Below are 23404 nucleotides of genomic sequence, written 5' to 3' on the forward strand. Positions count from 1 at the left end.
AGAGGCAATTTGCACAAGGTTACCGCTGTACTGAAAACACATTTGTAGGATTGTAAATTCAACATGAGGTCTCTGCTGTCAGTTTTGTGAAGGTTTATCTATTAGTATTAACTTTTGCCATATGTTTAGGCTAAACGTAAAGCTAATCTAAGGAAATGTATCCTTGGGGTATCCAGGAGGAAATCAGTACTTACTACTTCCTTCTGCACTCAGTGGCACGGTCGATGTTGAACTCTGGGAGGCTGACAAAGCCCTCTGCCTTCTCATCCTGTAATGCAAAGCAGAGAAAAATCACAGTGTCACATATTAAACAATTCACAAGTAATGCTGTTAATTGCTCTTCTGTAAAAATCATCAACAATTATTTGTACCTCCTCGTTCATGTACCAGTACAGACAAGTGTCTTTCAGGATGAACCAGTACTTCTTCCACTTCTGTGAAAAATAAGTTTTAGCATCCTTCTTTTTCCACAGCCAGCCCTCGCAGTCGCCCTGACCCAGGTCTCTGCAGGAAATCCGCCGCTTACTGATTGAAGACATGGGACTTGCTGCTGCAGGCGCCAGCAGGGGAGCAAGACAGATGGGTTGTCAGAAAACACTCCTCCAAAAACACCTGCTCGTGTTTGAGCTTGAGTACATGTGAGCACTCAAGGATATCTCCTTACAAAATGCTCTCACCTTTGCACTTCTTCTTTGACCTTGACATCAGCGAGGAACGCTCAAACACCTGCAAAGCAAACAAGAATGATGACACAGGAGGATCCCAGCTCTGCTAAATGCTCCTGCTTTTATGCTAGTTTACGACACGTTTTTTTAAATGTAATGCTCAGACATAGGGGACTGACATGGTAGAGGGAGGCCGAGTCGGAGCTGGATGTGGACAGGGACACCTCCATCTGCAGGGCGGGGACCAGCGTGTACTGGGTGGGGCTGCTTCCTCGCTCAGTCTTCCTCCTGTTCTGACTCAGGCTGCGTCCCAGCAGGAAGCCCTCCCCCGGGGCTTTATCTTCACTCGCAAATCGCAGCAGGGAGTTCTCTGCAGGGACACAACAGAGCAAAACTCAGTCCTGCACACACACACACACACACACACATTTTTACTTCATAATCGACAATGCCTATACGGTTCCACTGAGTGTGTTTGAATTACAACATTTTAGAACCCTCACTTTTAAATAAACTCTGTAGAGTGATTTTCCATCAAGACTATGAGCTGTTTACTAATTGTGGACCAATATGGGTCTTTCAATGGCAAATGTCTATATTTAGAGAGCAGAATGGATGTTGATTTTCTTTACATTTAATTAACAGTGCCTTAAAAAACAGCGTTTATCAATAGATAGCAGAATCTTCTCCAGAGACAATAAATATCTTTTAAAGAGGCCCTATAATATATTTTGGGGTTGCTCTCTCCCGTAGTGTGTTATATAGGTAGTTGTGCATTTAAATGGTCTGCAAAGGCTAAAATCCCAAAGTTCCCTCCCACACACACCCCACCTGCCTGAAAGGCCTCCATTGGACTCCTTTGTTAACTTCCATAACACAGTGACTACAGTAAGTAACAATCACACTTCTATTGGGTAGTGCCGCAACCTTTATATATACACACAGTCTATGGCTACAATGCTACAATACGCAATAGGCTAAGGGAAGGGAGCTCTTTAAGCGGTTGACCAATCACAACAGAGCCGGCAAGCTAACCAATCAGAGCTGAGTGGGCTCAAAGACCTTTGTGACGTTAAGGCACATAAACATGTCACAGTAAAGGCAAACAATACAATCATGAAACCTGAAAATGAGCATAATATGGCCCTTAAACTTACACACATAAATGTAACAATGCTTAGTGTTCTACTGTATATACAATATTATAATTAATAAACAATAAGCCTTGTGAGCACACAAATCAACATTTTATTTTTGGTCTCGCAATACACTCAAACCACATATAACAAGAGTTTATGTCACAACACTGACAATACATTATTATGTAATCTACTGTAAGACCAGTCAGTTTGAAAAGCTCTCTTTCGAAATGAGATAGTGCTGATGTTTCAAAAGACTACCTACAGAAGAAGGCTGTTGTCAGGCAGGAAGCCCTCAAAACTTCCAAATACTGTCTCTTGTAGATAAATATAGCACAATCACTTTTTTTTGGAAAGCCCAAAAGAGCAAAATATCACCATCATCCCCAGGGGAAACAAAACCATCAATCAAGTATTTCTTTGAGACTGAAATAAAGCAGTTCACTCTCCTCCCACTCATTTACCACCTAGACCCACAGTTACCAACAAAATGTGCAAATCTCAGGATATATTTCTACAGTTGCCAAAGCAACGGTGTACTTTTTATATCCAAACAGCGAGAAACGGCAAAGCTGAGAGCGAGAGGAAGGGAAAATTGGAGCAGTGGTAGATTGCGAACACATGGAGGAGATCGCGGCACAAACTGATATCCAGCATGTTATCGGTTTTGACAGACCAGCTCATCCCTCTATTTATTGGCCCAGAGATCTGAGAGGGTGAGGATATTATGAGATATCCACCCACTCACCTTAGCTCCATGTCCCTTTCTGCCTCCCTACTTTCTCTGCCTCCCTTTCTGTTTATCTCTCCCGCTGCCTCCCACTCACCTCTCCTGCTCTCTCTCTTTAGCTTGGCCAGGTCTTCGTTGTCTCCCACCCAGTTGTATTCCACCGGCATGGAGATGGGCCTGAGCCTGCCTGCAGCAAGGAGGCGCAGGGAACGTCAATATCACACAGCGGCCCACACACACATCAAACAGCTGCAGACGTCTCATAAACATCTCAAAAGCGTCACATTCGCAGGGCTCTGAGCTGTCGGCTCGCACAATTATAGCAGCGAGGCTTCAGACGAGGCCGAGGTCTTACCATAGGTGGGCGTGCTCCCCCTGCGGGCCAATGACGCCTCTTGGTTCTGGTCGTACTCGTAACAGTACAGTATAGCATCTTCCTCCACCAGAGGAAATCGCCGCCGGCACTCCTGGTCCAGGTAGGAGTTTGGTGACTCGGATCCCTCGGCGACATGGACCACGTCCGATTGAGGATCTTCCTCGGACAGATTTCCCTTGTCATCTCTGAGGCAATGGAGAGGAAATACATTTAATGCCAGTGAAGATATTGATAATAAGAACCAACACCTGTAGCATGTAGAGCAGGGGTGCCCAAACTACCGCCCGGGGGCCAAATGCGGCCCGCGGACCATTTTGAGTCGGCCCTCAGTAAATTCAAAAAGTATAATGGAGTATGGCCCACAAATGAAACTTGTGCTTGTCTTATATTGTACTTCTTAAATATGAATTTAAACATATATTACACAGTAGTATTCATGTGTTAATAAGACCACTTTTCAAATAAATTCAGTCAATTAAAGTTGGAAACATTTTCTAACATATCTTAGTTGATAAGAAAAAAGCCCAATGACTTATTTGTAACAAGCTTGAAATACACCCTTCCTATTTCTCCTTATTATAATCAATCTGAGGCTTCTGTTTTAAGGGATGAGCTGCCAACACTCACAAGCATAATTTACCTACATTTGATTGATTTTGCTAACTTATAACTGAACTTATGAGGCAATATACCTCTAGTGAGTGGCCCAGCCCTTCGTATATTTTTCTGTATGTGGCCCTCGGTGAAAAAGGTTTGGACACCCCTGAAGTAGTGTCAAAAACAGCCACGTTTTTTGTTAAAATGTTGAATCTGGCAATATTCTGTACAGTTGACCTGTTGTGGTCAACAAAGCCCAGGAAAAGAACAAAGCAACAATGTCTGTGTCCTTATACTTTCTAACTTATTCATCCTATCTGTGGCCATTAGTCCTAAGTTCATTGGTTCTGTTGTAAAAAAAAAAAAAAATGCCACTAATATACACTAAAGATACACTAAAAAAGACTGCTCCATCGGACTTCCAATAATAAAAAAACTCAGCAGTTATTTAGTAATGCAGGCACGTCTATATGTTTTTTTTGTGTAAGTGTGAGTTCACCTGGGGGTGTAGGGTTCTGCGGGGGGAGGGGGGATGAAGAGGTCCTGCAGGGCACAGCTACTCCTCCTGGATGGAGTACTTAAAGTGCTGGTGGGGGTGGCGACGCTGCTGCTGGGGCTCTGAGGGAAGATTGGCTGTGTTTGAGTGAATGTGTGTGTGTGTGTGTTTGTTATGTGTGAGCATGAGCAAAAGAGAGAGAGAAAGGCCGACAGAGAGAGAGAGAGAGAGAAGAGAGAGAGAGAGAGAGAGAGAGAGAGAGAGAGAGAGAGAGAGAGAGAGAGAGAGAGAGAGAGGAACAGTTACGAGAATTAACACATAGAACATTTGGAGTTCACCGCAGTCCAGTCAGTTTGTCAGTCAGGGACCATTTGTTCGCTTCACACTGTGTTGCTGAGCTTCTCAACCATGAAATGAGCCGTGTACTGTACGTTTCTGATGCTCCACTTCTAACGAGTGCACACAAGAAGACGGGTGAGTGCGCAGTCTAATCGCCACTCTCATTCAGGTCAAGGAACATTTGGTCGTAGCCTACATAATCTGTTAAACAGCTCATGTTCATGTTCCTAGTTTATACACGATGCCTTTAAAACAAAATATTTATTATCTTTTAGCTACATTTATGATATGATTATATCAGCAACTTCACTTCGGTGAGATGTAATCAAATCATAAGAAGCCTCTTGTGCAGTGATAAAACATGAACTTCTACAAAAAACACTTATCTTAGCTTATTAAATGAGTAAGAACTGAGACTCTTACAACAGTAGAATAATAATTTGACACTGCTCAAACTATGCAAATATGTTGCATAACTCACAGCTGACTAATATCAGCAAGGATGTGCTCCATCATTAGACCATTATGTGCGTTATAGCTACAGCAGGGCTTCCACAGCACAATGTTCTTTTCAATAACTTAACAGACTACCTTGACATTGTTCATTTTAGTCACATTGCAGAGCAGAACACATTAGTTTCTATGATGCCACCCCCCCCCCCCACCCTTTCTGTCCTTTAAAAAAGGCCAGAAGGAGAGCAAATTCGATTTAGGTGGAGAAGAAGAATGAGGATGTGTAGTGAAGGGGGAGGAGGCTGAGCAGGACAGAGCTTCTGGGCCTCAGGGGGGAGAAAACATTTTCTCTGGCCTAGGACTCAAAGAAAGGCTGGGCTCCATTAATACGCAGCCCTCTCATTTCCACTCATTCTGGCTCAGTCGCACGGTCCTAAAAATGTGCTTTGTTTGGCCGAATTAGGACAACAGATGCCACTGAGGCCTGAAATATCACATTGTGAATGAATTATACTGGAAACTTCAACCAATTAGTAGCAGGTAGTGCCACATAAAGGAAGTGGAAGCTTTAAAAAGAATACCTGGGCAATTCAGTACAAAACCCATAGCAACAATTAACTCTCTGAAAAGGATATGTTTTACAAAGCTAATATAAGATTTAGGGATCATTTTGTTAAAATAATTGATTGCACCCTATTGTCAAAGTGGTAGTAAAGAAGAGACACAACAGTAGAATAGTGTAATTAACACTACGAAACGTCCCAAGTTAATTACTTGTATTTTGATAATCATTTTTGTTTATCAGGTTTTTTAAATGTCCTGTTTGAATAGGAAAATAAGGCATTATCTTAAATAATAGAAGAACAAACCCTTCAGTAGAAAACTGTTCTGGCTCAGTGATGCAAATTGTCAGAATACAATTGATGTTTTCCTTCCACTCTGAAAATAACAGAAGCAAAATTGTCCACTGCATGACAAAACATGCTTCTGCCAGAAGTGTCTCGCTCTCATTTTTTTTTTTTTAAAGATAATTCTTTGTTTTTGTCTCTTTATTTAAAACAGTCCCAAGAGAAGAAAGGGAAAGAAAGCGGATGAAATAGAGCAAAGAAACGCAGGTCAGATCCAACACGGGCCATGTTTTCTCTGAACCCAATCTTCACTTTGTACTATTAAAACTTGATCTTTTGCTATGTCTAATGTCCAGAGTCTTTGGGGTCTTAGTTTTTTAACAGACCGAAATACAGAGATATACACATACAAGTACATATTGACACACCAACAGGCATGCACAAACATATCTGTGGAGGATGAAAGTGGTCATCATACTTGCAGGGCCAACGGTTTCCATCTCATGTTCTTGAGCAGCGCAGGGGTCGATGTGAGCGTGCTTTGTGGGCGTTTCTTCAGCGTCAGGGTGACACCTGCAGGGTCCCCACGCAGCAAGTTCACCAAGTTCTTCAGCTGCCAGCCCACCTAGCAAACAACAATCGTGTGATGAGTGATTTCTCGACACACAGGCATTCCCGTAACTCAAGCTTTAACATGAACATCCAGTAGGTGACTAGTACAGGGATTCAATGTACATTCACTCCAGTTGCCATTTTAAATACTTAGGTGTCAAAAAGTTTTCCTTCACACATGTCTTGGATAGCCTTTTTTATGCCCAGCCTACTTTCATGCTGTTGTGGTCGTTATTTTAATAATAGACAAGATCTTGATGGTTGTAAACTGCAGCACAGCCTCTAAGTTTGATGATGATGAGGTTTTGAAATGCAGAGTGGTGTGCTGAAGGGCATCTTGTACACCTCCCGTATTATCCGTCTGCAGGCGTTGTGATGAAGTGGTAAACCCGATGTTATGTACAGCTGCATGTCTTGTAAATATTCTTTAACCCAGTTTTTATGACATTTGGCACAAAAACATCTCGCCCAGAGAAACACGGTCTGCAGCTGAACCAAATATGCCATGTTCAGTTTGGGGAAGAAAATATCCTCTCTTGCTTGGCTGACTGCTCCGGGTCTCAGTACATTTTATGTGTTCAGAGCAGCCTGAGAAACCGGGCACTGACCAAGCAATCACTTTGTTCCTTTCCAAGTCATTTTTCACCTTGGCAACTACTACACAAAAAATCTTCACACAGAAAGTGCATTAAAATATACCGACAGGCTGAAACAGACACTTTGATACTCAAAGGCAGCTTCTATGATAAAAAATGTTTTGCTGTGTCAGACCATATAAAATGTGTTTATTGAATCAGTAAAACCCATGATTTGTAGCTTCTTCTTTTTTTCAACTAACTACTGCTTTGCCTTGGTAAATACTTTTTATTCTTTAAAATGTGTTTCACATAAAACGTCATCCCAATGGTTTTTCTTTCTTTAATCTCCTTTCTGGGATTTTTTTTTAACACTGCAGTGTCAAGATTTACCATCCTTTTTGTTAATGTGTCTGAAGCCCTCCTCATTTATTGACCTGCACCAGAAATTCAATCTATTCTTGCTGCCTAGAGTTATTTATGTCTGACATGCAGTCTTTATTCTTTTTTTACAGCCTTTCAATCATGTGCCCAATAGCTTATTCAACACGAGATATAACACTTTGAGTGTTAATCAAAAGGCAGCTTTTGTCTGGGAGGAGTTTTTCCTTCATTACTTTCCTTTGGTTGATGCAACTCCTTACCTCAGCACTCATTGCTTCTCATGATCCTTCTTAGACTGTCTCCCACAACAAACACGTCTAGTTCAAAACAGTATCGACATGTTTCTCCAAATGTTTCATCCTAGCTAATGCCTCCCACTAATGGGATGTTTAGAAACAATTAAACACCAGGAATGTGTTCTGAACTTTAGACCACAGTATATTAAATGTATTAATAATGTTAAAGCCGGTTATGGCCGTCATTATGAGTGACAGTGCATTTGTGATGTGACGGACACGTCTACTCAGTTTTCATATTGCTATCATCGACCACTTAAACTGTCAAACTCACTCAGCTGCTGCTAAATTCTGCAGCACACATCTTTTCTTCACCAACACCTATCACCGAATATAACAACATACAGCAAGTACAACAATATAACCCTCACTGCATAGTTAATACATGAGTAACAAACATGAATAAATATTAGATGATACAAGACAACTGATGTCAGTGAAGCTGCGGAGTTGAAAAGCTGCTGCCAATCAAAGATGAATAACATAAATCATGACTGGTTTTGTGCAAGCCGAGCCTTCTGACTCATCATTAACGTAATGAATTACACCTGTGCTTTTCCTGCTATGACAGTTTAAGTGATCTGCCATGGAAAGGTCCGTTGGGATCCAGTGTAAATCTTTTGGTTCCCCATGAGGAGAATGCAACAACACCTCCGCACTCTTGCTTTAGTCAGCCTTCAAACTGTGCTTCAATGAGATGAAAGAGTCTTGACATCAATTTCAACTCTGCATTTGCACTTATTCTTTGTAAAAATGGTTGCATTCAGTGGGTGAGTTGACTGACTGAAATGAACCTGACTTGAGCTTTGTAATTATCATTCGTCTTGCTGTTGCACACACAAGTAGCAATTATTTCAGACAAAGGCTGCAGTATTTAAATAGTGCGCCACCAAAAGCTTTCATTTCCACTGAATTTGTACAATGCTATGTACAACAATGAATTGCAAGATCCCCAGCAAAGGACCTTTGTTGCATGTCATACCCCATCAGTCTTCACTTTTGTCTTCCTGTTATGTCTCTACTATGTATATTATATAAACAAAACTACATTTAAAACAAATGCACCCAGAAATGTGCTTAAAATTAACTGTTTGAAAGTTGTCCCTCTCTAATAGGAGCAACCAAACTATTTCAAATTTTAGACGAATGTCAAAGAAGCACTGTCTACACACAGCCACCAGGTCCTGAGGAGGGGTGTAATTAATGATAAATACACCTGTGTAAGTGCCTCATGGGTATCTGGGAGGTTAAACGTTACTATAGTGTTCTGTCTGGGGTTTGTTAAGGGCCCTAAGCAGGTACCTCTCGATGGACTCATGTGCTCATGTAATCACAAGTTCAATGATTTCAACTGACCATCCATCGGACCCTCCAACGGGCAAATAAACACATTTAACCAGAGATAAATATCCGCATCCTACAAAACGACCTATAAGAGGCACTACAGCCATCCACTTATACAGGAACAGCTCCAGAAGAGCTAACTGTGGATGTTCTGCAACTGCATACACAATCTGAGGCAGGTTCTTTACAAAACAAGCATATTATACAAAAATATATATATTATTTTTTATAGCACTTAAAAGGTTTGGCTTATTTAAAGTTAATGTACTTGCTTGATTCTTGCTATGCCGAGTTTGTATCCTCATTGACTTATGATAAAAGAGTCAGTTAAATGAAATGTTATGGTATTAAACAAAATGGTATTTGGATAAACAATCTTCAAATGCAAAATGGACATAATTTAGGCAGTAAATATAATAAACACATCAAATAAATAATGGCCTTACCACTGTCTGAAGATTGACCTGAATGACTTCATCTCCAGCATGGATTTTCTTGCAGCGGTCAGCCAGAGACTGATGGACAGACATAGAGTCATTTACTGCAGCTCCATTTCACGGCACAGCTTACTGTGACACGACCATAAGTGGCACACCTCACTCCACAAATTAAACTACAAGTGAATGGGCAGTGAGGCCAAGAACACAAAGAGGCTTGCACTTACTCCTTCTGTTGTCCCGGTGATTACATGCAAACCATCATATGTTGATTTGATATACATGCCCTGAGGGAAGAAAGCAAGAATATAAATGATTACATCACAAAGCAAACTTAAGGCTCTTTTAACTAAATGCATTTGCAGCCATTTGCAGAACAAACCAGGGCTATTGCAATCCATTTGTGTTAATCTGCTCGTAGTGCAAGATAGGAGTAGGAGTTTTGATTTGTCTCAATTATTTAAAATATATATATATTAAGCTGCAGTGCTAGTCAAAAGTGTTTTACTGAGCTTGGCTTTGCAAATGTTAAAATGACAAAAGAAAGGTCCTTAAATAATATTTTCAAACATAAAAAGGCACAATATGATTTAAATCATGTAGTGAATCCACTCAAAGCTTTTTAAAGGAGACTGAATCAAACATGGAGGATTATTTTTCTGCAAATACGGTTGTCTGTATAAGAGCTAAAAGTTCCCACTAAAAGGGGTCTAAAATGCCTTGCAAAGATGTATACACACAATCATACAAACACACACCCAGACACACATTCGCACACAGATGTGCATGAGTAAACATGTACACTCTCACACAGATACACAGAAGCAGCATGCCAGTCTTCAAGATGAGTGTAAGAGGTTTATTTTAGGCCACTTGGTCCACTGCTGTGTTCAGGTTTCACTGAACGGATGAGAGAACTTCCATGCCCCCTGCTAGCGTTTGTGTGGGGGTGGGGCTTTTATTGTGGCCCCGCGCAGGGCGCTCGTGCCTGAGTATAGGTCAGTGGGAAGATGGAGTCCAACCACGAGCTCATAGTTATAATGTGGTGGGAAAAAGAGATGTCCCTGCCACTAAATCCAGAGCCTACAGTTTGTCCCCAGAGTGAGTGTATTCGTCATGTGTTGCATGCAATTGCTAATTTAAGCATTTTCTATTTTGTTCATTTTTTCACCACATGTTTTCTATGTTGCATTTTATCACCTGACTCATATGCCCACAAGCTCAGGAAAAACCTAGTTTTAGGACGGCTACAGTGAGCTTCATTTGACACTGGACAGTAAAGCAGAACATCGTCTTTATGTCTTTTTTCATTACTCTCTCGTTTTTAAACGTTGAATGCTACCACGAATCATCTGGATGAAAACCGTGAACAGCAAGGGCTCTTATTAACCAAAGAAAATGTGGAGTTAAGATGTCTTCTATATCTCGTCTAATATTTCAGATCCCTCAAAACATGTGCAACAAAACCAAAAGTATTTGCATGACTTGTTATATTTAGAAGTATATCAACAAATATTTTTTCTTTTATTCTTTACAATTTAGTTCAACCAACTTAGCCTGTGTGCTCCATGTTGCCAAAATTGTAGAGGTTTACATACTCTGATAAAGCTGGCAGAATCAAATCAGGCAAGGTTAGTATTAGTGATTGAGCAACTGAATTGTTTATGTTTGCAGTGAGTGAGATGCATGCTGCAGGATCATTTGCACTTGCCATATTTGAATCAAACTCATGCTTTGCCATTTCTGTGATTAGTTTTTCCACCATCCATCATTATTAGTAGATATGTACTTTACTTTTTTGGTAGCTTTTGCCTGTGTTCATTTCATCAAACCTGAAAAACAATTTAACATTTTAATAAAAGTGTACTCAAGTGTAATAAAGATAATAATTGAATAGGCACGTACCACATGTGTGGTAGGGTATTGGGTTTGTACGATTGTTACATAATATTGTTGTGATTACTGCAATTTATTTCTTGGAATTTTCCTGTAATTTGTCAGGCTGGTATTTAAAACAGAGCATCCTCTAATGGGTAGGATGATCAATTAGGTACTTAGCATGGTAATTACACCTTGTGGTTTCTTCTTACCTGTAGATCTATTTAATAATCAATATTTTTTGGGCACGGGTAGCCAAATGTTAGAGGTATTTGCCTTTCTGCTAATGGAATTTAATGGCGATCGGAAACCGTATCACCGCGCAAAAGAAAGCGTGCATCCACTCATTAATGCTTACTCGTTGGCGAATGGCGAGTGTAGTTCAAAAATAAAATAAATAGCTCCTACAAGAAACAGCTCGCAAATGGCAACTCATAAATTTAGATGACTAAATAGCACTACTTGTAAAACGAAAATATGTACTATTTTGGGGTGATCTGTCTGAGTCTGACGGGGATAGCCTTACCAGTCCTTCAGTAGATGTTATGTTGGCTAGCTGCACAACCTCCAGATGTGCAGCCTGGGACACCATGGGATCCGAGGACAGAGCGATAATCTGGTCGCACACTTCTGACAGAGTTGTACACTGGGGAGGACATATAAGGGATGAGTAAAACCTTAAAGAACGGGCATTGAATATGTATTTACATCGGATCCAGTGTAATAAAGTCAGAGACTCACCACATGCAGGATTTTGTTTTCGGTTTCGTACACAGAGCATTCCTGGGGAACATTCAGAGAGCACTGTTACCTCCAGAGAATGTGTCAAAATGGAGTTATTATTGGCATTTTTTGCTGTAGGTGGTTTTAAGCAAAAACCGAGCAGCTTGGCACCTATAACCCCCAACACTCCCACACAGGCATGCACAAACACAAAACAAATGAATCATCAATGCGGAGGCATGTCTCTCTCTCTCTCTCTCTCTCTCTCTCTCTCTCTCTGCTCTCTCTCTCTCTCCTCTCTACTTTCCTATCTCTCTCTTCCTCTTCTCACTCTCTCTACGCAGTTTCCTCTTATTCTCTATCTCTCTCTCTCTCTTATCTCTCATATTCTCTCTTCTCTCCTCTCTCTCTCTTCTCTCTCTCTCCTATTCTCAGCCCTTCAACTCTCTCCCTATCGCCCTATTTCACTCCCACCTGCAATTTTTCCTATTTACATTTTGCTCTTAACTTGATATAAACATTCTCATCCACAGAGACCATCCTAAAACCAATTAAACATCACTTGGGTCATTATTAACAGATTCTGGAGGGTTGCACAGGGCTATTAGTACTCATCATCATGTTTAGGCCAAATACAGATGTACCAGTAATAAAACATGTGATGAATTGTAAAATGTCATGTGATCTGCAATGCCTTTTTGTTTTGCAGAGACACCTGAATTTCCCTACGGGGATCAATAGGGGTTTATCTTATCTTAAATATGTAATCTAGTAATCTATGTAAACCAGAATATTTGTACATCCATGGTTATCTGACCTGAAGTCATTAAGTGAGACACACGGTACCACTTTACAATAAGACTACCCTTATAAAGGATTCATAAAGGGTTTATAATTAGGTTATGAATTAGGTTGTAAACACTTTATTAATCATTAAGAACCATTTATAAACCAGTTTTCATACATCAACACAGGCTCACTATTTGGCAAGATGACTAAGCCTTATATTGGCTACCTAGCTTACTTCGTCTTCTTCATCAGCCAGCAAACCCCTAAAGTTTGGGTACCACTTTACAATAAGACTACCCTTATAAAGGGTTTATGAATAGTTTGTAATTCATTTATTAATTAGGTTGTGAACACTTTATAAATCATTAATAAGCTTTTATAAGACATGAGATAAACAGGGCAACTGTGACCGGTTGCTTGCCAAATAGTGAGCCCACATTTATCTGTACTGCTAAGCCTTATATTGGCTACTTAGCTTACTTCGTCTTCTTCATCAGCCAGCTTCCTTGGTATCTGTTGTTCACTGAGTTGATTCCCCCCCTTCCATCTTGATGTTTCTTGGCATCTCTTATGACCATTTATTTATGAGTTACTAACATGTATAACTGCCAAAAGGGAGCCTTGTAAAGTGTAAAACACATTCCCATTTATGAATGAGTTACTAACATTTATAATTAGTTTAAGTTATATTAAGACTTAAAGTTATGCATAAATTAGGGCGTGGTCCCATTGAGTGACAGGTCTGTCAAGTGGCTGCTGCTGTTAGCTTTCTGCTCTGATAGCATCTCCGTGATGCTACAGGGGCTCTGCCTGCTCAACTCATCCGGGATAACTTGAACTCTGCTGTGTTTGTTGTGCTGGTGCCTTGTGGACTATTCTTCATGCTTATATCGGACTATTGTGACTCGCTCCACGTTTAAAACAGACGGTGCATGAATGCAGTTTTACGGTAAGTGAAATTCGAGTACTTTATTTATGTGTTGCTTGTGTTTTTAGTCAGCTAACGTTAATGAATGTTAAGGCTTGGGTTAGCATGTAAGCAAGTGGTAGCTACATCTGTGCTAACGATGCTAATCGTAGCCTCCAAGTTCAAATGTAATAGAGAAGTGTTAAGCATTAAGTGGGGTAATACTGTAGAACAAACGGCTTCTGTTTGAGGTTAGCAAAATGTGGTCATCTTTGTAAGTTAGAGAGATATTTTATTAGGTAGGTAACTTTATGCATTGATAAGGTTCATTTAAATTTGCTATGATCGATTATGTAGACAAGCTAACGTCAAAGTAGTGTTGAAGAGCGGCCTAGTGCATGTGAAATTAACCTCACAATAAGATGTGTGTATATTATAAATATGAATGTCATATTTCAAAATGATTACTTAGATATTACAATATGGTTGGTTGAGCTGGAGTTCATTATTGAGCTTACACGTTAACGTCACAGTCATATCTCAAGAACGAACCCAAAACTTGTTATTTTTATTAATTGTATAACCAAATTGGTATCAAATAAATAGTAAGCATTGGTAACACCAATGCTGATACTTATTTGAGTATTTGTGTCTGGGAGAAGGTACTGTACCCAGTTCCTATGTTCGGCAGTTATAGACTGGGCTTTCTTGTAAAAGAGAATTAAAAAAATAAAGAAAATCAATATGGACCATTGCTGTATAATTATCCTTAACTTATGTTATACAATGCACCTAATAAATAAGTAGGGCATTTTGAAACATGATGTGCAACCATTTTTACTGTAATTTGTATGCATTTTGTTGTTAACTAAGATGATGTTATGATTTATTGTTTGTTAGTATGCACATGGACGCTTTGGACATACCTGGAGAAGGAAGAAATGGGTCTTCTGAATGATGGGAGTTAAAGGCAAAAAGCGGAGACTAGTGTTGAATCTAGTGGAGAAACTATCAAGATGCCACCTTGTCCCTCTGATTAGACGGCATGTTAAGTCAGGAAGTAGCATCATGACTGATGAGTGGAGGGCATACAGGAGAGTGATGAGTAACATGGGGTGCAACCACTACACCATAAAGCACAGCAGGTGGTTTGTGAACCCCCAGAAGGCAGTCATACCCAACGTATAGAAAGAGCTTGGTCGACCGTCAAAGGACATGTCCGTAGACTGAGAGGAAACCGTACAGAGAGTTTGTTGGAGGAACGCCTCAAGGTTCTTGAATGGTCATCTTGGCTTGGCTCTACTCACCTTGATGGACTGCTTGGACGCTTGTTCAAGAATATACACAAAGCCTTTCCAGTCTGAGTACCATTACGTCTTACCAAGTCTTTCATTTATCTCTGAGAAAAGCTTTTATGTTTAAATATGTGTATCAGTCATACTATACAGTCATTACTTTATGTCCTAATTTTCTTCATGTGTGAATACAATGTTTTGCTTGGCTCTTTTGCATCTTACTTTGCATTTGCAAGGCTCCCTTTTACCCATTATAAATGGTAGTTACTCATTAATAAATGGTGATGTGTTTCACACTTTACAGTAAAGCTCCCTTTTACCAATTATAAATGTTAGTAACTCATTCATACATGGTCATAAGAGATGCCAAGAAACATCAAGATGGAAGGCGGGGAATCAACTCAGTGAGCAACAGATACCAGGATGCTGGCTGATGAAGAAGACAAAGTAATCTAGGTAGCCAATATAAGGCTTAGCAGTACAGATAAATGTGGGCTCACTATTTGGCAAGCAACCGGTCACAGTTGCCCTGTTTATCTCATGTCTTATAAAAGCTTATTAATGATGTAAAAAGTGTTCACAACCTAATTAATAAATGAATTACAAACTATTCATAAACCCTTTATAAGGGTAGTCTTATTGTAAAGTGGTACCCAAACTTTACTAAAGCTTCTAAAAACCAGCACTTTGGCATTACTATGATACTCATGTGGGGAATCAGTTTACTCTTGTCTATGGGAGGTTTTTTAATCACAAATTGAATTTAAAAAAAGTTGAGTTGCATAACAGTATTATATTACATGATGTATTTACCTGTTGTACAATTGTAGTGAGCTCCAGACAAAGCTGGATCACGTTGTTCCTGGTCACAGAGTAATCTGCAACTGCAGCAAACGGAGATCTGAAAAAGAACAAGCATCTGGAATGAACCATTAGATCATTCTTCCTCTGAGACTAAATCATTGGTAAATCTGAGGGAACATTTCCAAACACGCAATGGTGAACATCAGCACGCATACAAATACACAGGCCTTATGACTGCTTCATTCTCATCCACATTTTGGAGGTTTTTTCTTACTCATTTAAAGTCCGATTTATGAGAATAATATTAGTTATACTTTGGCCCATATGTACAGTTTATCATCCACTTGTAAAAACATTTGTATAAACAACTTCAAGTGTTAAATGTTTATATAGTATACAAAAAAAGTATCTTCATATAATGGTAAATACTTTTGTAAGCAAATTACATGTTTAAACAGCAAAATGCAACATTGGATATTGAATTTTTTATTAAAATAGATGCTGCAGATTTTAATTGCCAACATAGGAAAAGAAAGAGCATTTCACTTTGTCTTTTCTTTTGAATATTGTGTGCTTTCAACTTCCAATTTGATCAAAACAGACGCATACACATACACACACACACACACACACACACACACACACACACACACACACACACACACACAAATAGATGAAAACACACGTTGGCACAATCCCACTGAGAAGCAAAGGGATAAAGCAAAAATATAAATAGACTTGCTCAGTGCATTTTTACCACTCTGTCAAAGTCTTCTTATATAAGGCCGTTACTCATCTGTTCTTGTCAGCTGATTGGTTATGGACATAACATGAAAAACAAACTGGTCTGTTGGTGGTAAAAAAAATAACTAGCACCCCTAAAATACTACATGAACCAATGCAAGGTGCTATGTTGAAGTTATTTTGAAAAATTAATATTGAACCATCCATCATATGAAATCCAGTCCAATGCAGAGTTTTTATTTTTGCTTGAAAATGCAATCTTAAGTAAGTATCCAAGATTAATTTAGATACTGCATGTCAGGCTCTCAATCATGATGGTACAACATTTGAGACTTTATCAGCCAAAACCAGTGCTGCTACTGTAACACCCAAATATAAAAACTAAAAAGGGGAAACCTTGCCCGTGTTTCAGTCTGCATCTTTTAATCCCTGTGTAGACACATGTGTTTAACAGGATTACACGTATTACAGGTGCACTTTTTCGCAAATCTCACCTGTCCAGCCACGCCAGAAGGCTTTTGGCCGCAGCAATCAGGTCCACCACGGAGGTAAGGAAGTCGTTAGGCAGCTTGTGGGAGGCTCTGCCGTCGTAATGGCCGCTGCGCCGCCTGTCTGTGATGAAGCTCTGCAGGTTCTTGGCAGATGCGTTCAGTTTATGAGAAAGAGTTTTCAGATTCTCAGTCTCCAGCCCATAATTCTAGAAAAGAGAGGAAAGTAAACCCAATCTGTTTGACCAGTTTGTCAGTGTTTGTTTTTGCCGTTTTCCAGGAATTGCTCCAGTTCGGAGACAACTGTTGTCATGACATTGCTCTGTGAATAAAAATAGTAACAGAGGAGCCCACTGTGTCACACTACAGAAGATGCTGCCACATGAGGTAAGAAACCACTGACCCATTCACCCCGCCTGCTCCCCTCCATCTGTCACATTGCATGTGGAGGGATAGCAGAGCAATCATTACCCGGGTACATGCACATGGAGGCCAGTCAGCGTCTGTCACGTTAGTTTCTCGAGAGGGGAGGCGCGGCAGGAGGGTCCACTAATCATATTCAATACAGCAGTGCCGGAGATACTTAAAGCTAAATCCCAGTTACATAAGGAGCTTTGGGGCTGAAGCAAGGCCCCCTGTGCAGCGATGCGGGATGAGAGGACTTTAGATTCAGATTGCATCTGTGACCTCAGTCCATGAAATCTCCATCCAGTCTCTCTATTGGCGCGTTTCCACTGCAGGCCTCACTCGGTTTGGTTAGGCCTTATTAGGCCCGGCTCACTTTAATGCTGCGCTTCCATTACAGTTTAGGAACTGGGGTAGTTACTATAGTAACGCAGTGTAAACGGAGCCGTGACGTCATTTTCAATGAGCGCCCCAGAAAAACAACACAGCCGTTAGCTCTTAGCATTCAGAGCTCACAGCTCCTCATATCTGTTCAGAAACTAGACAAAAGTTAAACTAGTACAAACAAAAGACTGCCTGTGTCATGGCGAATACAGTCACTAAGTTTTAGTTTGTTTGAACTTATTCATTTATAATTATTGTACAAAATGGTATAAGAATGCAAACATTAAGATCTGTTCTGTTTAAATTGATTATAGTCTATTATCAATTCAGGTTAAGAAACTAGTGTTGCTTGCATCCTATTTTAAAAGGCATTTCTTTTTATACTCTACTAAAATGCAACAAAAAAATTGTTTGATTCTATTAATTTTGTCTTTTTTATTGCACTTTGGCAGCAGATTCCTGTGTAGCTTCAGATCTGAGTTGTCTTATTAGTAAGCCTAATTTATACGTTTGTAGCAACACTATTTTTATATAATGGCAAAGAAAGGGTTCAGAGTCTTTTCTTTTTTTCCTGTGTCATATGTGGCAGCACTGTTCAATGTTTCTTGAAAACATTACCCACTGTAGTATGTGAGGTGTGAATAAACTCCAACTCTGTATCAACAACATTGTTGTGTAACTTCAGTTAAATACTTGTATGTGTGTAGATTAGAAAGAGATAAGATAAAGGATCTGCAGTATTTTATGAAGTATTAATCGTACAAAGGTCAGTTTTATACAAGTAGAAGTGTGTATTTACCTGGTAGTAGGCTGTCAGTAATGGCTACGCCTCTCTATTTGGACTGGTAGAGGAGTGCTTGAAATTCACCCACAATTTTTTTTTTTAAACCTGCCATAATTCCCAAACCATATACTCCTTGGACATAATTTTTCATGAAAAACGTAAGAAAACCTACATTGAAAAAATTAATAAAAATGAAGCAAAAAAATTAAACAAAATGCCTCTTGAGGGCATGAAGTGACAACAACTTTCAACGTGTCTCCATTAACCTGTAAAGCCCCAAGCCTGTTTTTCAGGTCTCAGGCTCGAAAATGACTTTCCCAGAACAAATGACAATAACTTCCCTTCTAAAAGGGGTAAATTAATTATCTTTTTTCTCAAAGCAAGGATAAACCTGTGAGTTGGTTGTAGAAAAGTCAGAATCAATATAGATTTTTTTTATTTTAAAGGAAATTCAGATTGAACATAGTAAAACAATTTAAATTATTATTATTATCACAAAACTTTTTGGGAGTTTTACGGGGCGTGGTTTGCAATCCGCCCAGCCAATCAGACATAGGAACCTTTTTCTCCCACAAAAGTATCTGCTCAGCAGGGACGGAAAAGGGGGTAAAAAGATCCTCATGAACTAATTTTTGTTTCGGCTCTTTTTGGTGTGAACGCGACATTTTGGAAATATATCGGAACTAAAGTGGGAAAAGTACTGCGGTGTGAACGCGCCTATTGGATTAACCTATGGATTAACCTTCAGCAGCGTTTTTATCATTTTAATGCCATTGAAGACAACTTTTGATCAGAAAACAACAAAGGTAAGACGTGTTGGCTACCTAAGGCTACGTGGTGTGATGTCTTTGTTAGCTTCTCGTGTCGCGAGTTCGGATCGGTCAGTAATGATACCAATACCTGTCGAATCTGTGCAATATCAGCTTGCTAATCGATATCTTGTTTGTGCAGATATGATAAATAATAAGGGTATTTTAACGTGAGTTCTGTGCTAAGTGTGTTAGCATTTTTTCGCTCAGGGCTAATTCAGAGCCTTTGTTATTACCCTTATGTTTCGTTTTGCTAAAAATTGTTAGTATTGTCTGATAGCTGAGTTTCTTCCCGTTAAGTGGGTATGACACATTCATAGGTTTTTAAATGTTAAGAAGCCTTCTTGCAGATGCTGCGATTTCCCCCCGCACGCTGTTTCTTGCAGATGCTGCGATTTGGGGCTTGGGGCTTAACAGGTTAAGGCCCATTGTAAATGCAGCGTCATCTTTCCTCACAGCACCAGCTGCAAACCTTTGGTAAAACTGCCAAAAATGCCACATTATTGACCCGAAAGAACATAAAAAGCAGACTTAAATGCTCGTCAGGGTCCTGAGACGCTTCACACGTTGAAATGTCACCGATATCTGCTACGGTTCTTCAACAAAACGTTCACAGGTAAGAGGTTTATCTCTCATTCAGATCAATGGAAAGGCTCTCCTCTCACTGATTACTGCACATCACCATGGAAACCTTTGATCTCTGGGCTCAAGCACAGGTGTTTCATAATGTGTTAGCTCAAACACAAACACCTGTGTGATGATGTCATAACTCCAACTGACATGCTCAGAACGCCACCAAACATCACATGATGGTTAACACTGTGGCCCTGAACAGCTCTACGTAAAATCTGATGTTACATAATGTGGTGTTACCATGGCATCCCTCGCCATTAAACACAATGTCGCTGTAACTCCAATTGACACGATCGTCCCCCAATCTTCCCTTGTATATCACCGGTCCATGCCTCAACAGCTCTACGCCAAATCTGACATCTCACCATATGCCGTTTCCATGGAAACGCATCCCTCGCCAAAAACCACGATGTTGTCGTAACGCCTATGAAAAGGGTCAAAACAGCACCAGACTTCAGATAATGTTTAATGGTCCAGCCCTCAACATGTCTATGTGCCAATAGTGTGTTTTCCTCAAAAGCTGTTGCTGTGGCAACGCATCCCTTGCCATAACACACGATATTGCTATAACTATATGAAAATGGTCAAACGGTGCTCAAACTTCACATGTGGGCTAACAGTCCAGCCGTGAAGACATCTACGTGACAGTTTTGAGATTTCTTCAAATGCCGTTGCCATGGCAACACAATACCTCACCATGAAACGGTTTTCTCATAACTTCAGTGAAAATGCTCCAAACGGCCCAAAACTTCACAGGTTTGGTAACGATGCAGCCATCAACACATCTAAGCGTATTATGAGGTTTTATCAAATGCCGTTGCCATGGCGACAGATCACTCGCCATCAAGTTAGTTGAAAAGTTTGCAGTTAAAATATTCTGATGCTTTTCAAAGCCTTTTTACTTTATTTTCTTCTCTTATCACACATTCATTCACTACTACGTACATCTGATATGTAACTCCTTCAGTCTACTTTCAGCTACAGAAACCATTCAACTGTTAACTTATTCAGCTATTTCAGGACATTGAGGCTATACATGTTGTTGTTGTTTATACCTTTTAAAACATTTTCTTTTAAATATTAAGCTTCTTCACTATTTTTCCTACTCTTCCAGTTTAACATTTCAATTTCAAGTTTTCAACAAAGTCATTGCAATGCAATTGAGCTGTAACCATTTGATTCAAATCATTTCCCTTTTCTGCATTTCTCCGCTAAGTTCAGCAACACACTTGTTTTTTTTAGCTAAAAGCAGCTACAGAGACCATTCAACTAATAACATATTCAGCTTTTTCAGCAAAATTCAGCAACAAATGTTCACAGTTTATAGCATTCACACCTATATATACAGTCTATGATTCACACGCATTTTCTGCAGGAAATGCATTCATCTTATCAACTTTTCCTATCTTCTTTTCTCAACACCACCACAGTTGTGAATATTGGTAGGGTAGCAAATATATATATTAAAGTTTGTTATTAACATCCATGTTTACTTTCAAAATAGGAGTCTGACAAGAGGGACATTTCAGCATCTTGAGAAATTAATCAATAGGGTCAGCAGGTAAAGGACACACTTTCATACATTTAAAAATAACAATAATCTCAAATACCAAACAAAAGAGCTTTTCATTTGGATTTACATAGACATTTAGTTAAATTTCTCCTTTTAAAAGTTGTGAAGTGTTAAATTGCTTAGTTCTAGCTCTTCAAATTTGAGGATTTGCTGCTTTTATATAATTTTACTGTAAACCCACAATTTGAAGTCACATTAGGTTCTGTGAAATAGTTATATATTATCCTCATGTCATGTTATGTGAGGATTAAATGACAATGTAATCTGCAGATTAGTCGATTATGAAATAAATGTTCGTCTGCAGCCCAATACTGGCGTTTGAATTTTGAACTTTTGTGTTCTAGCAGAAGCATTAATCAACCAAAAATCATCCCAAACTTTTCAAATCGGAGAAAAGGTAAAGGCTTCTCCCTGATAGAAAACAAATAAATCTTTGACCTAATTATCTGTTCTTGACTGAATTGAGTTTATTTCTTTCAGAAACTACAGTGCCTTGATAGAGGAAGAGACTCCTGAAAAGGATGTTTATTCAAAATGTGTTTAACTTGTGTCATTGTGGATTGAATTAATCCAAAATGTTGTGCAACCTGAATTGTCTTCTGTACTGTGTTGCAAATTGAAGATGTTGCAATAAAAAAATGTATGATAACAAAAAAACTTGTGTCATTGTGATGCTGCTGACCTGAATCACAAGGTAAAACAAGTCTGAGGTCGCTGCAGTGAGACCCGGGGTGAGTATTACAATCTGTGCTGATATTAGACTTTTACTACTGACTAGCACCTTAGCCATATCATCAACAGCAGTCTACTATCGTGCTGACACACACAAAACGTTGCGATTCTAAGAGTAACAGCAGAAATCACTTAAGGGGGCCCTTTTGTGCTTGATTTAATCTTAAGCATTTCTCCCAATCAAAATTAGAACTATTCCTGAAATGATTTTGCAAAATGAGTAACAGACTTTATAAAACAACTCTATCAATTAACACTATCAGTTGAAATCTCACATAGACTAATCTTGACACCACATGTTGGGATTAATCCAATTAATTTGTATTCAAAAGCTGAGGAGGAATCAAAATGTGCTACAGAAACTTTTTCAAACAGCAGTGGTCTAGGAGAGGTGACAGTACAGAGTAGTGGGAGGACAGTGTGGGATTTTTGGACTCACCAGAGCACAAAGTAAGTCCACAGCCTCCAGTATGAGCTCCTGGTGGCCGATTCTGGACACTCCCAAATCCTCCAGCTCCTGGTGGGTGATACGCAGCAGCTGGTCCCCCCCTACTTTCTCTTTCTCGAAGGTCTTGATGTACTGCTGTAGGCAGTCGTCCAGGCCTGAGGGATTCACACAGGAAAAACGTTCAGTACAGCTCCACAACATGAACATTTTGTTTGTTGGCAGTATCAGACTTTCAGAGCACTTGTGAAACCCCCATTTGCATTTTGTGGCTAGATATCACTTTTCCTGTTAGGATAATGTGTCGATATCTGTAAAGTGTGAGCAGCACAGGTTGTATTTTAAGTGTGAAACAGTCTGTGTCAAGAAAGAAAACTGACAGATTCCTCCTCCTCAACAGTCTTGAGGTGCAGTTTCACCTTTAAACTAGAGAAAGCTTTCAACTAAGACAAGGCTGCTTGTGCTCAGCTAGTGTTACATCTTTCACTGCTGCAGCAGGTGTGAAGTCTTTTGGTGACGCAGTTGATGAAGAGGAGCAGACTTTAACAGAGTCTGATTCTGCATCAGCCATCTACAGCACTGATTTATACCTATTCAACAGAGGTTTAAAACTGTGCTAACACATGTAGCAATAGGGGGGTAGTCATAGTCATACATTCAGGAACACTTAGAAAGTGAATCCAATACAACAACATGACTAAAAACCTCAAGAAATACCAT

At 39.6% G+C, this 23404-nt stretch overlaps 1 protein-coding gene across 6 annotated transcripts in view; it reads right to left on the reverse strand.

Moving 5' to 3' along the window:
* LOC117538474 (connector enhancer of kinase suppressor of ras 2-like) overlaps positions 1-23404 on the reverse strand; it is a 33999-nt gene that overhangs the window by 6598 nt on the left and 3997 nt on the right. Inside the window, exons 2-16 of one of the 6 annotated variants that reach the window (XM_034204202.1) lie at positions 22679-22842; positions 16926-17128; positions 15697-15784; positions 11911-11952; positions 11696-11815; positions 9519-9578; positions 9301-9369; positions 6122-6268; positions 4007-4125; positions 2890-3095; positions 2632-2721; positions 845-1035; positions 678-726; positions 372-550; positions 195-268 (exon numbers count right to left, since the gene is read on the reverse strand). In XM_034204202.1, coding sequence (XP_034060093.1) covers positions 195-268; positions 372-550; positions 678-726; positions 845-1035; positions 2632-2721; positions 2890-3095; positions 4007-4125; positions 6122-6268; positions 9301-9369; positions 9519-9578; positions 11696-11815; positions 11911-11952; positions 15697-15784; positions 16926-17128; positions 22679-22842 — 1801 coding nt within the window. Of the gene's footprint in view, positions 1-194; positions 269-371; positions 551-677; positions 727-844; positions 1036-2631; positions 2722-2889; positions 3096-4006; positions 4141-6121; positions 6269-9300; positions 9370-9518; positions 9579-11695; positions 11816-11910; positions 11953-15696; positions 15803-16925; positions 17129-22678; positions 22843-23404 lie in introns of all 6 variants that reach the window. The other 5 variants (XM_034204201.1, XM_034204200.1, XM_034204198.1 and 2 more) reach the window with 5 other exon arrangements.

The sequence above is a fragment of the Gymnodraco acuticeps genome, unplaced genomic scaffold (genome assembly GCF_902827175.1).
Source record: "Gymnodraco acuticeps unplaced genomic scaffold, fGymAcu1.1, whole genome shotgun sequence".
Classification (NCBI taxonomy): domain Eukaryota; kingdom Metazoa; phylum Chordata; class Actinopteri; order Perciformes; family Bathydraconidae; genus Gymnodraco; species Gymnodraco acuticeps.